Source organism: Phyllobates terribilis, unplaced genomic scaffold (assembly GCF_046119375.1).
Source record: "Phyllobates terribilis strain yellow unplaced genomic scaffold, ASM4611937v1 Scaffold_2__4_contigs__length_985480577, whole genome shotgun sequence".
Taxonomy (NCBI): Eukaryota; Metazoa; Chordata; class Amphibia; order Anura; family Dendrobatidae; genus Phyllobates; species Phyllobates terribilis.
Genome location: NW_027362762.1, coordinates 605,379,647 through 605,397,350, shown reverse-complemented (window position 1 = coordinate 605,397,350; position 17,704 = coordinate 605,379,647). Strand labels below are relative to the sequence as shown.

Sequence of the window (17,704 nt, the reverse complement as noted above, 5' to 3'; positions counted from 1 at the left end):
TTAAAATTAATAATAATTTTTAGCTGTATCTAGCCCGGAAAATAATTTTGGGGCTCCGAGATGCGCAAGACACATAAGTGCCTTCTTGCTGCACTACCTGCAACATGACCCTCATATTGTCAGAATTCGAAGTAATCATGACTACAGGGTTGCCACACTCTTAGATCCCCCAAACTTTTCGATCAACCTTTTCATTTTAATAAAGACCAAAAAAATGGTCATTTTTGAAATTATAAGCATTAGCAGGTTATTAGAAACTGAAATCAAACAGTTTTCAACTCAAAACTTTATTCTAGGTGATGTTACATTTTCACATAGGACCCCTTGTTCGAAAGGAGCTTCTGAACTCTCTCGTCCATTGAATTTGTCAGGTTTTGGATGGTTTCTGCTTCAATTGTTTTGCATAAGGACAGAATACCCTCCCAGAGCTGTTGCTTAGATGTGAACTGCCTCCCGCCATCATAGACACTCCTTTTGATGATGCTCCAGAGGTTCTGAATGGGGTAGAGGTCAGCGGAGCATGGGGGTCACACCATAAGTTTGTCCCCTTTTATGCCCATATCAGCCAGAGATGCAGATGTTTTATGTGCAGCATGAGATGGTGCATTATCATGCAAAAAAATGATCTTGCTGTGAAATACATGGTTCTTCTTATTGAACCATGGCAGGAAGTGCTGTTTGAGAAAATCCACATACATTATGGAGTTTATCTTTAGCGCCTTCAGGGATCCTAAAGGGGCCGACAATCTCTCTCCCCATGATTCCAGCCCAAAACATTACTCCACCTCCCCCTTGTTGGCGCTGTAGCCGTGTTTGCGTGGGGTGTCCATCAACCAGCCATCCTCCACTCCATCCATCTGGACCATCGAGCGCTGCACGGCACTCATCCGTGAACAAAACAGTTTTGAAATCAGTCTTCATGTAATGTTTGGCCCACTGGAGCCGTTTCTGCTTGTGTGAAGTGGATAGAGGAGGTCGACAGGATGGCGTATGCACAGCTGCAAACCTCTGAAGGACCCTGCATCTTTTTGTTCCGGGGACGTTGGAGGCACCAGCAGCTTCAAAAACTTGTCTGCTGCTATGACAAGGCTTTTTTGCCGCTGCTCTTTTAACCTGACGTAATTGCTTGTAGGAAAGAGTCCTCAATTTGCCCTTATCAGCACGCACACGTGTGTACTGTGAATCAGCTACATACTTCTTGATTGCCAAGACACTTCATCCTGATCATCGCACAATGTTGATTGTAGTCATGCCTTGACCTAAACACTCCACAATTTGTTGCTTCTCAGCAGCCGACACATCCTTTTTCTTTCCCATTTTGGCAGAAAATGTAGGCTGCTTAATAATGTGAGACAGCCTTCTTAAGTAGTCTTGCCTTTCATTGGACACACCTGCCAAACTAATTAGCACAGGTGTCTGCAATTGCTTACAGTGATATAAAGAGCCCTCACACACATCACCATCAATGAGTTTAACTGACAAACAAACAAATTCTTCCCTTATCACTCCTAAACACTTTTTGCATAATAATTTGGAACACAGTGTACATGTGCTTTTCCACAAAACACCAGTGGTTCACGTAGTGAATCTTACAGTTCTAACTTGCCAACCGTGGTCTGTATGGAGTTGTTAAATAAAGGGCCCAAAATTAAGATAACATAGATGGGAGAGGTCTCTATGAATAGGAATTCCTAAGTATTTGATACCCTGTGAGGGCCAGGCAAAGGGAAAGTTGGACTGGATGGAATCCTATATGGATTTGGGGAGGGAGACATCGAGGGCTTCAGACTTCGCTGCATTGATTTTAAAATTTGACCATGTAACAAAGTGATCTATTTCAGCCATAACAGCATGGATGGATATATGTGATTGAGTGATATATACTAGGACATCATCAGCAAATAGAGAGCACTTGTACTCGTTGCCTCCCACTTCAATCCACCTAATATTGGGGTTATGGCAAATTGATGAGAGCAGGTGCTCCGTCACTAGGATGTATAAGAGAGGGGACAGAGGACATCCCTGCCTTGTCCTATTGGTGATTGTGAAAGGTGATGAAAATGTTCTGATGCACCCCCTGGGCCTTGGGACACCCGGAGCCGGACCCTTTTTGGTGGATGCTGGTGGTTGTAGTCTTCGTGGCGGTGACCCGGTTCCGTGGCTCAGGGTGGTCAAACCAGTGGCGGAACTATTTATGTGGTTTTGATGTTTAAATGTCCGACTACGCCACCCGTGGATTGCGGTCAGAGTGAACCGCCGCTGCAGGGCAGACCGCTGAGGCTGGTGTTGTGGGTGCAGCAGAGTGTAGCATAACTCCCCACGGGAGGAGTATAGCCTCAGGGCAGTGTATGCGGAGGATGGGGGTGATGGTGCAGGGCAGCAGCAGTAACGACACGGAGTCAGTGATGCAGTCCAGGGCCTTTAATCACAGTTCTTATTATCCAGACCACGTCTGCAGGTAACGGCTGCCCACGTCGTACTGTGCTCACCAGGTGAGGGGCTCAGACAACTCCCAGATAACTTTGGAGCGGTTCACAGGACCCCCTTTGTGTGTCCTTTGTCTCGCCTTTCTTACCAACCCTTCTGTCCGGCTTCCTCGTGCCTCCTCCTGGTAAACTTGGCGCCAGTTTCCCTGACCCTATGTGGTGCCTTCCTAGCGGGTGTAGCGAGGGGCTGCGCCACATAAAATGTCACAGCCTCCGGTTTCTAGCTGAGGGTCGTTTCCTGCCTCCACTAGTTTCGGGGACCGGTCTCCCCCTTTGGCCTGACCCCTCCACGCAGGTGGATTCGGGCGTGCGGTGGCGACTCGCCCGTCCGCACCCCTGGGATCCCTTCATTTATCGTTCCTGGAGCCTTCTCCGCTCCACTTCCTTCCTTCTCCCTCTTCCAGGCCTGGGCCTCTGTTACTAGGCCCGCCTCCGGAGCAGAGCTCATGCAGAGCCCCTGCTCCCTGCCACTTCTGCTCAGACTTCTCTGCACTGAACTAAGATGGTGCCCACCTTTTATACTCCCTTCTCAATGCACCCAGGAACTGCTTCCTCCCTGCTCCTGCACTACAGGGTTCCCCTTCCTCAGTGTTCCCTCCCCCCACTCCACCCAGGGACAGGGACTGTCGTGCCCATCTCAGAGGCATATTGGTCGCCCTGCCCCACGGCAATGTGGTGTAATGCATGCAGGTGTCGGGTCCTGATCCACACTCCATCCTTACCTGAGAGTGAGATATCACACCTCTGGGTGAGGTGCAATACCTCTGTAGCAACCGAGCCCTCAGGGTGCTACATTTCCATTTATCTTCAGCCTAGGTGACGTATTGTGATACAGGGCCGTGATTTTGGCTATAAAAGGGTCCCCTAGACCCCTACCCCAAGCTTTTTAAGAGAATCATATATGGCGTGCCAGGAGACTCTATGGAATGCTTTCTCAGCATCCAACGAGAGTATCTAATTACAAATTTTTAACTGCATCTAGCCCAGGAAATACTTTGTGCCTAGTAGCAGTGTCTGCTACTCAGCGGATTATCCCGGCTGTTAAGCAAGCTACACCACCTGTAGTTTGGACACTTAATTTTTTCAAAGGAAATGCTTCGGGACCACGGGATACTCAGTGAAGAGCATCAGGAGGCACCCCAAGGCATAGGGGCTGGGACTGGCAGTAGGATGCCTTGCGGTGGACAGCCGAGCTCGATCCTTATAAAAGCTTTTTAACTGCATCAGCTTTAGTGGACGCTACTGGAGCTGGAATTACGCGGCTGCTGGCATGAGACTTGCCCTCCAATAGATCCTTGTAAATGGATTTAAAGTGTATTCATTCAAATTAGAGAGTCAATTTAAATTAAAAAGCTTAGAGCTGCCTCCACCACAGGGGGGCTCGCTCGACCCACCAGCGGACAGGCACCAGTATTGGGAGAGGGGGGCTGGCCGTCAGGGTTCACCGCGGCTCTGGCACAAACCCGGCGACACGGATGTGGCACGGGCAGGAGCGGACTGAACGTGTCGGCTTCTCACTTTTTGGATTTTAGAAGGGCATGACATGCCTATATCTGTGTCTCCCCCTCCTTTTACTCCTCCACCTCTTTTCTTTTCGCATGACTATATGTACTTGTCACTTTTCCATGTGTTAGTTGTGTCTTCTGAGCAGTTTGTCAGCTTTTGGACACCTTTGAAGGTGTTTTCTATGTGTTTCTATGTGTTTTTGTTTGCCTGCCATTGGTTTTAACGGTGTTCGAAGGTGTTCGACGAACAGTTCGACGAACAGTTCGGCGAACACACGGGTGTTCAACGAACCGAACCGAACTCGAACACTACGGGGGTGGCTCAACACTAGTAATATGTAGCATTCCCAAAGCTTTTGTCCATATAGTGCACGTTTTGCAATATAATTATTTTTGGAATTATTTTTGTAGTGACTTCAGTAGTTTTTGGAGATATTTTAGTACTATTTTTGTGTACTCTTTTAATGTATTGTAGAGCAAAATAATATAAACTTGTAGACAAATATTAGGAAGGTTTTTAATTATTTTAATAGCATTTCCTGCTAAAATATAATAATTTATTCAGCATTTAAAACATAAGCTCATTGTTTCTAGATGTGTTTTGTGTAATTTTTAACATAATACAATGTTGTAATTATAGAAAAAGGTTCAATTAAAAATTGATTGTAAATTATTGTACACCGGTATAGGAAACAAATGTCTTGGGATTTAAAGGTCCTCGGAGGATGACAGTGCTTATACCAGGAATGGATGAAGACTGTGAAAGAGTACCAATCCATCCACGAAATGTGAGTAAATTAGACTTCACTGCTTAAAGGGGTTGTCCACTACTTTATCATTGATTAACTATTCTTAGGATAGATCATCAGTGTCTAATCGTCCACTGTCCGATACCCGGCACCCCTGCTAATATGCTGTATGTACCACTTTTTTTCTATTCTGATCAGTGTCACTTTATATGGTAGCAACTCTGGAACACTTCAGCATATCCCAGTGATTCTGAGATTGCTTTTTTGTGACACGTTGTACTTCAAATTAGTGGTAAATTTAGATTGATATGATATATGTTTATTTATGAAAGTATAAAAAAAATTAGATATTTATACAACACAAAATAGATAATAATTAACATTTGCCACATGTCTACTTCACATCAGCATCATTTCTGAAAGAACTTTTTTTTTTTTGTTAGGAAGTTCGGAGGGCTAAAATTTTATCAGTAGAGATGGGCGAAGCCGAGCAGTAAATCTTGGGGTCCATACAGAACATCTACTGTTCGGGCATGGACTTCGAACATGGACTTCCTCAGGCAGTCCTTGTTACTGTTTGGGTTCGGGTGTTTCCCGTGCTGTCATCTGTGTGACAGCGCGGGAAATACGGGCTCTGACCAGCACTTACCGAGAGTCAGAGCAGTGGGGTATCTCGCTGGCAGATGTCAGCATGATCCCACAGCTGTGACAGTGACCCGCGGTAAAAAGCCTACCACATCCACCGGCTGATGAGACTACTACACCTATCAGCCGACGCCTGCTGTCACTGTTAACAGCGAGAGCAGGCGCTGCTGGATGGAAGCAAAAGTTTCTCATCAGCTGGCGCCTGTGCTGAAAGTAAAAAGAATGTTAAAATTGATAAAAATATTCAAATAAAAATAAAAAAAATATTATTCTCATCTACACCTAATGCCCATGTCACCTGTAATGAAGAAAAAAATAATAAACCACCATAATCCTCAACTATCTGCCATAATCCCGAATGTCCTATGCAGATCTCATTAATAGAACAGCCACATCGTTAGATGGGACCTGTCTCATAATCGCTCCTGCAGTGTATAGTGCTGAGCTGCCGGGATTGAGGTCACCGGAGTACGTTTCTTTTTTAAAATATCTTTATTTAGCTCCAAAAAGTAATCATTGCTGTACAAAAATGTTTAAACGCATGTAAATGCATGCAAAAACGCACTAAAAATGTGTATCTTTCCACAGCATTTTTGCTGCCAAGAGGTGCAGAAACCTTGCAGAAATTTCCGCAATCAAATACTCAACATGCGTACACAGCCTTAAAGTGATGTCCCACGTTTCTTTTTTCAAATATCTTTATTTAGCTGCAAAAAAATTCATTGCTTTACAAAAACAAGTTAAAAACGCATGTAAAAATGCACCAAAGAGATGCAGAAACCTTGCAGAAATTAATGCAATCAAATACTCAATGTGTTCGCCTTAGGCGTTTATTTAACCATTTTTGAAAAGCAATATTTGCTTTGTGGAGCTAAAGAAAGATATTTGAAAAAAGAAACATGGGACATTGCTTTAAGGCTATTTGTGCATGCTCAGTATTTGATTGCAGAAATTTCTACAAGGTTTCAGCATCTCTTGCTGTGGAAAAACGTGCATTTTTGCAAGCGTTTTTTGCTTACATTTTTTTAACCGTTTTTATATAGCATTAAATGCTTTTTGCAGCTAAGTAAAGGTATTTGAAAATAAGAAAAGCGGGACATCACTTAAACCCTTGGATTACCATCAGACCTGGAGTGAGTATATTGGGTCAATTTAAATGATTAAAGGGTGTGTTAGTTTTATTCTGGGTGTGTGTGTTTATTTAACTCTTTACTTACAGGTTGAGTAATAAGGGTGTATGGCTGACACCTCTTCATTGCTAAAGCTAGGGCTTGGTGTCTTGGTAAATCCCATTAACCCTAATCCCATTACTCCTACTGCTGCACTTGTTTTGTCAGTACAGGTGTATCCACCACATGTAATGATATTTGAATCGGTCAAAATTTGCAATGGAGGCTAGCGTCTCCACTACCGAAATTAACATACTGAAGGTGAGTTTATAAAATAAAATGAAGAACTAAATTAAAAAAATGGCATAGGCTTCCGCATCATTTTCATAACCAGTAGAGGGAAAGCCAACCACTAGAGGATGATATTGCTAGCCAGGGAAGAGCTCTTTAGTAGTGATGAGCAAACGTGCTTGCCACTGCTCGGTACTTGCCCAAGCATCACTGTGCTAGACAACTTCTGCGCTCAGCGAGTATTTCCAGGTTGCTCGGGCGGGAACTTGGTTCTCCTCCCTGTATATTTGGTGCACTTTAGAGAACAAATGAACATGCAGTGATTGCCTGCCATGCACTGTAATGCCTTAGCCATGTTGGTTGTGGGCATTACAGTGATTGGCTGGCCGCACAGCATCATCAGGTCTCTAAGACCTGGCGCTGATACGCTCGTCACAGTGTACCCCAGAATCAGGCAGAGTAGGGAGAGGTGCTGCTGTGGCAGGGAGAGATTTGCTTCTTTATAGTTAGTATAGGTATTACACAACATATATATTGTAAGGCGGCGGTGTTCACACCATGCAGTAACTGAGGCAGTGACCCAGGCAAGTCCAACATAAGCAGCTTTTATTCAGCAAACTCACAGGTAAGTAGCCAGTCATCTGGTTCGCAGCCGGGTTAACACTGGAGATGAGAGGTGTTCGACTAGAACTGTTCGCCAATCTCAAATTCGAGCTGTTTTGGGCGGTGTTCGAGTTGTTCGACGAACCCGAACGATTTGCAAAAAATTCGGCTATTCGAGGTTATGTTCGATAACTGCTGCGGTCCAGCCTGTCATGTGAATGTAGCAGAGCTGAAGCCGTCGTGGGAACCATGGAAAGGTAAGGATGATGTTGCTTTATTATTTTACTTTTATTGCAGGAGATTGTTGGCTTCAGCTGGAATGGGCGTGATGGTAAGTATGGTTTAATTTAGAACAATAAAGAATTGTGTCTTTATTTCAATTAAAGGACTTTATTCTGGTGTTTGTGTTTTTTTGTAACTTTGACTATGGGGTTAGTAATGGGGGTGTCTTATAGACGCCTCTCCATTACTAACCTGGGCTTGATGTCAGCTGGCATTATAAGCTGACATCAACCCCAACCCTATTACCCCACTACCACCGCTACAGGGCAGTGGGAAAAGCGAGGCTAAGTGCCAGAATTGGCACATCCTATGGATGCGCCAATTCTGGGGCGGCTGACGGCTGGTGTTTATAGCCTGGGAGGGGGCCAATATTCATGGCACCCTTCCTGGGCTATTAATATCAGCCCCCAGCTGTCTGCCTAGCCTTTGCTAGCTATTAAAATAGGGGGGACCCCACGAAATTTTTTTGGGGTCCCCCATTTTAATAGCTAGTAAAGGCTAGGTATTCAGCTGGGGGCTGATATTAGTAGCCTGGGAAGCTATGTGGGTATTACCCCCTTCCCAGGCTTGAAACATCTGCCCCAGCCGTCTGCTTAACCTGTTAGAACCTTGCTCTTAGGTTTTTTCCTTTGCTGGTCACATGACTTTGTTGGCCTATTTAATCCTGCTCCGCCCTTCTGGCTTTGCTGGACTTCATTGTATAACTACTTTCTAGCTAGCCTGTGCTCTGTATCTACTCTGTTAGTTTGCTTGGTCTACGGACCTCTGTGTTCTTTATATTTTGTTTGTTCGTCTGTCTGCTACTATTTCTGTTAGGAGGTGTCCCATTTTCCTCCCAGTCCTTAGTACTTGTAGGGATTCCTTCCCCACATCTATAGGTCTCCGTACAGACTAGCTTAGGACTTTAGCAGGTCTGATCGCAGGATCAGGTCCCCTGTTACATCGTAGGGATCAAGCTGAGTTCTATCATAGGGACAGATCTCCTCTCTTTCCTTAGCTCTGGTAGCAGAACATAACAGTAAGTCCAGACTGCAAATTCTCTAAGGAAAGATTTTTCTGTTCCATCATGGTGTCGGTTCAGGATTTGGCTCATCGCCTGCAGGGACTCTCTCTGGAGGTGACCGAGCTCCGTCAGCACGTGAGTAACTGTCCTGGAGCACATTTCTTGGAGCCTAAGGTATGTTTGCCGGATTTATTTTTTGGTGAACACCGAGAATTTTTTTCATTTAAAAATGCTTGCTTATTGTATTTTCGTTTGAGACCCAAGTCCTCTGGGGATGAATCCCAGCGCATAGGGTTCATAATGTCACTTTTGCGCGAAGAGCCTCAGGAGTGGGCCTTTTCTTTGCAGCCTAGTGATACATGCTTCAGATCAGTGGATAGTTTTTTTTCTGCTTTGGGGCTATTATATGATGATTCTGACCGTGTCGCATCAGCTGAGACTGAGTTAAGACGTTTGAGACAGGGATCAGGTAATGTGGAAAAATATTGTACTCATTTCCGTCGTTGGTCTACTCAAACAGGGTGGAACGATTCTGCTCTGAAAAGTCTATTTCTTGCTGGGCTCAATGAAAGGGTTAAAGACCTGCTAATTGCTTATCCTACACCTGAAGATTTGCAACAGGCTATGCAATTAGCTATACGGGTGGATAGGAGACTGCGTGCAAGGGTTAATGAGAGCAAATCCTCTGCTATGTCAGTTTCTGGTTATGAGAATGTGTGTACTAACAGTGGTGAACCGATGGAGATTGGATCAGTGGCACCTCGCTCTCAAGAAAAAGACCGTAGATTTTCTGAAGGCTTGTGTTTCTATTGCGGAAAATCTGGTAATTTGATTAAAGGCTGTGAGCTTCGTATGAAGAAAGAAAAAAAAATGGTCAGTCATGCCCGTATTGCCTGTTTAAATTCCAAGGGTATATTTTTAGCTGCTTCCACGATTGCTCAGGAAAAATTAATGGAATTTCGGGTGTTTGTTGATTGTGGGTCTACTCTGAATGTAATTGATGGGAGATTCTTGGAAAGACTCAATTTAAAACCCGAACCTTTATCATCCCCCATTGCTGTGGTTTCTGTGGATGGTTCCCCTTTGAAGAATATTACTCTCAAGGTCTGTGAATTTCCTCTCACTATTAATGGTGTTCACCATGAGAAATTGGATTTGGTAGTTTTGAATAACTTGCCTTCTCCAGTAATATTGGGATTGCCCTGGTTAAAATTTCACAATCCTGTACTGGATTGGTCTACCAGTGAAATTAAATCCTGGAGCCATAAATGTTATGACAAGTGTTGTAACGGGCGTATTGCAGCTTTGGATAGGGGAGAATTGCCAGTTCCTATTCAGGATTTTTGGAGAGTTTTTTCTGAGAAGGAATCGCAGGTTTTGCCTCCCCATAGAGACTATGATTGTTCTATTGAATTTGTCCCTGGAGCGACTCTTCCTAAAAGTCGTTTATTTAACCTTACTATTCCTGAGAGGAAGGCTTTGGAGGAATACATACAGACAAGTTTGGCCGCTGGTCACATTAGGCCCTCTAAGTCTCCTGTGGCGGTTGGATTTTTTTTTGTAAAAAAAAAGGACGGCGGTTTACGTCCTTGTCTGGATTTTCGTGAGATTAACAAAATTACTGTACGTAATCCTTACCCACTGCCATTGATTCCTGATCTGTTTAACCAGTTAATGGGGGCCAAGTGGTTCTCTAAAATTGACCTTAAGGGGGCATACAATCTGTTGCGCATGAAGGAGGGTGACGAATGGAAGACTGCTTTTAACACTCCTGTGGGTCATTTTGAGAATTTGGTTATGCCTTTTGGTCTTACTAATGCTCCTGCATTTTTGCAGAATCTTATTAATGACATCCTTAGACCTTTGATCGGCAAAAATGTGGTTGTGTATTTGGATGACATTTTGATTTATTCGCCAGATCTGGATTCTCATTGGCGGAGCGTGCGTGAGGTATTACAGTTATTAATGGACAATTCGCTTTTTGCTAAGCTGGAGAAATGTGAGTTCGCTGTATAGAGAATTAGTTTTTTGGGTTACATTATCTCCAGCGAAGGTTTTGAGATGGACCCGGTTAAAGTTCAAGCTGTACAGGAATGGCCTAGGCCTATTGGTTTGAAATCGATACAGAGGTTTTTAGGTTTCGCCAATTATTACAGAAAATTCATAAAAAATTTTTCTAGTATTGTCAAACCTCTGACCGATTTCACCAGGAAAGGTGCTGATGCGGTTCAGTGGTCTTCTGAGGCCATTGAAGCTTTTGTGTATCTCAAGGAGAGGTTCACCTCTGCTCCCATCCTTATGCAGCCTGATGTGACTAAGCCGTTTTTGGTTGAGGTTGATGCTTCCTCTGTGGGGGTTGGCGCAGTATTGTCTCAGGATAACGGGGATGGATTACATCCCTGTGCCTATTTTTCAAAAAAAATTTCGGAGACTGAACTGAATTACGATATTGGTAATCGGGAATTATTGGCTATTAAACTCGCATTTGAACACTGGCGCCACTTCTTGGAAGGTGCGGAATTTCCCGTTCAGGTTCTTACGGATCATAAAAATCTGATATATCTTGATGCTGCCAAGCACCTGAATGCCCGTCAGGCTAGGTGGGCACTGTTTTTCTCGCGGTTTATTTTCTCCGTTACTTACATCCCTGGTACTAAGAATGTTAAGGCGGATGCCTTGTCTCGCAGTTTTTCTCCCATAGTCGGTGCTGAGAAAGAGGAGAACATTTTACAAGAAGGTGTTGTGATAGCTGCTTTGGACTCCGTTTTGGAAGATGAGATTCTTAAAGCACAGGAGAATGCCCCATCTAACACTCCTCATGGGAGGTTGTTTGTGCCTGGGACCTTTAGGAGAGATTTGTTTGTTGAGTGTCACGAATCTCGGTTGGCAGGTCATCCCGGAATCTCTGAGACCAAGAGACTGGTGGGTCGCAGTTTTTGGTGGCCTGGATGGCAGAAGGAAGTCATTAAGTGGGTGCGTCAATGTACTATATGTGCTAGATCTAAGTCCTCACATACTCCTGCTGCGGGGTTGCTTTGTCCTTTGGAGGTTCCCAGTGCTCCTTGGACACATTTGGCTATGGACTTTATAACTGACCTTCCCCCCTCTGAGGGTTTTACTGTCATCTGGGTGGTCGTGGACCGTTTTAGCAAGATGTGTCACTTGGTTCCCTTCGTCAAACTGCCCTGCGCTAAAACTCTTGCTAAGGCCTTTGTCAAGGAAATTGTCAGACTTCATGGCGTTCCTACTGACATTGTTTCTGATAGGGGTCCTCAGTTTGTGGCTCGTTTTTGGCGTGCCTTTTGTGACAGGTTGGGAGTTCATTTGTCGTTCTCGTCCGGATATCATCCTGAATCTAATGGCCAGACAGAAAGGAAAAACCAGGATGTTGAGCAGTTCTTGCGTTGTTTTGTGGCAGACAATCAAGAGGGGTGGTCTGAGTTTCTGCCACTTGCTGAATTTGCTCTTAACAACCATACATCTTCTTCTGCTGGTTGTTCGCCTTTTTTTTGTTGTTCTGGGAGACATCCGTCGTTTGGGTCGTTCTCCAAGTTGGGATCTGCCGTGCCTGAGGAGGAGAATTTTTCCGGTGATTTAGAGAGAGTTTGGACGGATGTGCGTGGTAATCTTCAGGAGGCCAACAGAAAATGTAAAGACTACTTTGATAGGAAACGACAGGAGGTTTTGTTCGCTGTTGGTGACATGGTTTGGTTGTCCTCTAGGAATCTGCGGTTGAGGATTCCTTCTAAGAAATTGGGTCCCAAGTTTGTAGGGCCCTTTAAGGTGCTTGAGGTTGTCAACCAATCTGCTGTTAGGTTGGAGGTTCCTACCTCCTGGAGAATTAATCCGGTATTTCATATCTCTCTGTTGAAAAAAGCGGTTGTATCGGATTGTGACTCCTCTGCCTCTGTTCCTCCGGTGGTGGAGGACGGGAAATATGAAATTTCTCGCATCCTTAACTCTAGACGGTATAGAGGTAGTTTGCAGTATCTTGTGGACTGGAAAGGTTTCGGACCCGAGGATAACTCTTGGGTGAGGTCGGATGATGTTTCCGCGTCCAGACTTATCAGAGCGTTTCACAGGAGATTTCCTGATAAGCCTGGTCCTAGGGGATCCGGAGGATCCTCTTAGAAGGGGGGGTACTGTTAGAACCTTGCTCTTAGGTTTTTTCCTTTGCTGGTCACATGACCTTGTTGGCCTATTTAATCCTGCTCCGCCCTTCTGGCTTTGCTGGACTTCATTGTATAACTACTTTCTAGCTAGCCTGTGCTCTGTATCTACTCTGTTAGTTTGCTTGGTCTACGGACCTCTGTGTTCTTTATATTTTGTTTGTTCGTCTGTCTGCTACTATTTCTGTTAGGAGGTGTCCCATTTTCCTCCCAGTCCTTAGTACTTGTAGGGATTCCTTCCCCACATCTATAGGTCTCCGTACAGACTAGCTTAGGACTTTAGCAGGTCTGATCGCAGGATCAGGTCCCCTGTTACATCGTAGGGACCAAGCTGAGTTCTATCGTAGGGACAGATCTCCTCTCTTTCCTTAGCTCTGGTAGCAGAACATAACAGTAAGTCCAGCCTGCAAATTCTCTAAGGAAAGATTTTTCTGTTCCATCATGGTGTCGGTTCAGGATTTGGCTCATCGCCTGCAGGGACTCTCTCTGGAGGTGACCGAGCTCCGTAGCAGAACATAACATAACCTCCGCTAGAGACTAAAATTACGGGGAACTCCACGCCAATTTTTTTTTTAATAAATCCTTTATTTTAACACTAAATGACAAGTACAGTAATCAACACTATCACTGTACTTATTATATATGTGACTGACATGTTTCTATCTATCTAATCTATGTGTGATGCTTTATTCTTTCTGTTATAAATTGTCGGGTACCGGTGTATGCCGCTGCTGAATTGCCGGCCGGCTTTTTTAAAGAGAGTGTCTTCTGAGCAGTTTGTCAGCTTTTGGACAGCTTTGAAGGTGTTTTCTATGTGTTTCTATGTGTTTTTGTTTGCCTGCCATTGATTTTAACGGTGTTCGACGGTGTTCTAAGGTGTTCGACGAACAGTTCCTCGAACATCCCGGTGTTCGACGAACCAAACCAAACCCGAACACTACGGGGGTGGCTCAACACTAGTTAACACAAGTCCATAAACAATGGTTGCCGTGGGCAATGGCCGCGCCGTGCCGCTCAGAGCCTGATGGGTACAGATGTTAGAAACTTGCTGTTAGGTTTTTTTTCCTTTGCTGGTCACATGACCTTGTTGGCCTATTTAATCCTGCTCCGCCCTTCTGGCTTTGCTGGACTTCATTGTATATCTACTTTCTAGCTAGCCTGTGCTCTGTATCTAACTCTGTTAGTTTGCTTGGTCTACGGACCTCTATGTTCTATCTATTTTGTTTGTTCGTCTTTCTGCTACTATTTCTGTTAGGAGGTGTCCCATATTCCTCCCAGTCCTTAGTACTTGTAGGGATTCCCTCCCCACATCTATAGGTCTCCGTACAGACTAGATTAGGACTTTAGCAGGTCTGATCGCAGGATCAGGTTCCCTGTTACATCGTAGGGATTCAGCTGAGTTCTATAGTAGGGACAGATCTCCTCTCTTTCCTTAGCTTTGGTAGCAGAACATAACAGTAAGTCCAGCCTGCAAACTCTCTAAGGAAAGATTTTTTTTGTTCCATCATGGTGTCGGTTCAGGATTTGGCTAAACACCTGCAGGGACTCTCTCTGGAAGTGGCCGAGCTCCGTCAGCACGTGAGTAACTGTGCTGGAGCATATTTCTTGGAGCCTAAGGTATGTTTGCCGGATTTATTTTTTGGTGAACATCGAGAATTTTTTTCATTTAAAAATGCTTGCTTATTGTATTTTCGTTTAAGACCCAAGTCCTCTGGGGATGAATCCCAGCGCGTAGGGTTCATAATGTCACTTTTGCGCAAAGAGCCTCAGGAGTGGGCCTTTTCTTTGCAACCTAGTGATACATGCTTCAGATCAGTGGATAGTTTTTTTTCTGCTTTAGGACTATTATATGATGATCCTGACAGTGTGGCATCAGCTGAGACTGAGTTGAGACGTTTAAAACAAGGATCAGGTAATGTAGAAAAATATTGTACTCATTTTCGTCGTTGGTCCACTCAAACAGGGTGGAACGATTCTGCTCTGAAAAGTCTATTTCTTGCTGGGCTCAGTGAAAGGGTTAAAGACCTGCTAATTGCTTATCCTACACCTGAGGATTTGCAACAGGCTATGCAATTAGCTATACGGGTGGATAGAAGACTGCGTGCTAGGGTTAATGAGAGCAAATCCTCTGCTATGTCAGTTTCTGGTTATGATAATGTGTGTACTAACAGTGGTGAACCGATGGAGATTGGATCGGTGGCACCTCGCTCTCAAGAAAAAGACCGTCGTTTTTCGGAAGGCTTGTGTTTCTATTGCGGAAAATCTGGTCATTTGATTAAAGGCTGTGAGCTTCGTATGAAGAAAGAAAAAAAAATGGTCAGTCACGCCCGTATTGCCTGTTTAAATTCCAAGGGTATATTTTTAGCTGCTTCCACGATTGCTCAGGAAAAATTAATGGAATTTCGGGTGTTTGTTGATTGCGGGTCTACACTGAATGTAATTGATGGGGGATTCGTGGAAAAACTCAATTTAAAACCTGAACCTTTATCATCCCCCATTGCTGTGGTTTCTGTGGATGGCTCCCCTTTGAAGAATATTACTCTCAAGGTCAGTGAATTTCCTCTCACTATTAATGGTGTTCACCATGAGAAATTGGATTTGGTAGTGTTGAATAACTTGCCTTCTCCAGTAATATTGGGTTTGCCCTGGTTAAAATTTCACAATCCTGTACTGGATTGGTCTACCAGTGAAATTAAATCCTGGAGCCATAAATGTTATGACAAGTGTTGTAACGGGCGTATTGCAGCTTTGGATAGGGGAGAATTGCCTGTTCCTATTCAGGATTTTTGGAGAGTTTTTTCTGAGAAAGAATCGCAGGTTTTGCCTCCCCATAGAGACTATGATTGTTCTATTGAATTTGTCCCTGGAGCGACTCTTCCTAAAAGTCGTTAATTTAACCTTACTATTCCTGAGAGGAAGGCTTTGGAGGAATACATACAGACAAGTTTGGCCGCCGGTCACATTAGGCCCTCTAAGTCTCCTGTGGCGGTTGGATTTTTTTTTGTAAAAAAAAAGGACGGCGGTTTACGTCCTTGTCTGGATTTTCGTGAGATTAACAAAATTACGGTACGCAATCCTTACCCACTGCCATTGATTCCTGATCTGTTTAACCAGTTATTGGGGGCCAAGTGGTTCTCTAAAATTGACCTTAAGGGGGCATACAATCTGTTGCGCATGAAGGAGGGTGATGAATGGAAGACTGCTTTTAACACTCCTGTGGGTCATTTTGAGAATCTGGTTATGCCTTTTGGTCTTACTAATGCTCCTGCATTTTTTCAGAATCTGATTAATGACATCCTTAGACCTTTGATTGGTAAAAATGTGGTTGTGTATTTGGATGACATTTTGATTTATTCGCCAGATCTGGAGTCTCATTGGCGGAGCGTGCGTGAGGTATTACAGTTATTAATGGACAATTCGCTTTTTGCTAAGCTGGAGAAATGTGAGTTCGCTGTACAGAGAATTAGTTTTTTGGGCTACATTATCTCCAGCAAAGGTTTTGAGATGGATCCGGTTAAGGTTCAGGCTGTGCAGGAATGGCCTAGGCCTATTGGTTTGAAATCGATACAGAGGTTTTTGGGTTTCGCCAATTACTATAGAAAATTCATAAAAAATTTTTCTAGTATTGTCAAACCTCTGACTGATCTCACCAGGAAAGGTGCTGATGCGGTTCAGTGGTCTTCTGAGGCCATTGAAGCTTTTGTGTATCTCAAGGAGAGGTTCACCTCTGCTCCCATCCTTATGCAGCCTGATGTTACTAGGCCGTTTTTGGTTGAGGTTGATGCTTCCTCTGTGGGGGTTGGCGCAGTATTGTCTCAGGATAACGGGGATGGATTACATCCCTGTGCCTTTTTTTCAAAAAATTTTTCGGAGACTGAATTGAATTACGATATTGGTAATCGGGAATTATTGGCTATTAAACTCGCATTTGAACACTGGCGCCACTTCTTGGAAGGTGCGGAATTTCCCGTTCAGGTTCTTACGGATCATAAAAATCTGATATATCTTGATGCTGCCAAGCGCCTGAATGCCCGTCAGGCTAGGTGGGCACTGTTTTTCTCGCGGTTTAATTTCTCCGTTACTTACATCCCTGGTACTAAGAATGTTAAGGTGGATGCTTTGTCTCGCAGTTTTTCTCCCATAGTCAGTGCTGAGAAAGAGGAAAACATTTTACAAGAAGGTGTTGTGATAGCTGCTTTAGACTCCGTTTTGGAAGATGAGATTCTTAAAGCTCAGGAGAATGCCCCATCTAACACTCCTCATGGGAGGTTGTTTGTGCCTGGGACCTTTAGGAGAGATTTGTTTGTTGAGTGTCACGAATCTCGGTTGGCAGGTCATCCCGGAATCTCTGAGACCAAGAGACTGGTGGGTCGCAGTTTTTGGTGGCCTGGATGGCAGAAGGAAGTCATTAAGTGGGTACGCCAATGTACTATATGTGCTAGATCTAAGTCCTCACATACTCCTGCTGCGGGGTTGCTTTGTCCTTTGGAGGTCCCCAGTGCTCCCTGGACACATTTGGCTATGGACTTTATAACTGACCTTCCCCCCTCTGAGGGTTTTACTGTCATCTGGGTGGTCGTGGACCGTTTTAGCAAGATGTGTCACTTGGTTCCCTTCGTCAAACTGCCCTGCGCTAAAACTCTCGCTAAGGCCTTTGTCAAGGAAATTGTCAGACTTCATGGCGTTCCTACTGACATTGTTTCTGATAGGGGTCCTCAGTTCGTGGCTCGTTTTTGGCGTGCCTTTTGTGACAGGTTGGGAATTCATTTGTCGTTTTCGTCCGGATATCATCCTGAATCTAATGGCCAGACAGAAAGGAAAAACCAGGATGTTGAGCAGTTCTTGCGTTGTTTTGTGGCAGA

General features: G+C 44.3%; 1 protein-coding gene across 1 annotated transcript in view; it reads left to right on the top strand.

The window, feature by feature from the left end:
* LOC141252882 (tubby-related protein 1-like) overlaps positions 1-17,704 on the top strand; it is a 489,319-nt gene that overhangs the window by 275,916 nt on the left and 195,699 nt on the right. The window contains exon 6 of the mRNA XM_073670636.1: positions 4,681-4,779. Coding sequence (XP_073526737.1) covers positions 4,681-4,779 — 99 coding nt within the window. The remainder of the gene's footprint in view (positions 1-4,680; positions 4,780-17,704) is intronic.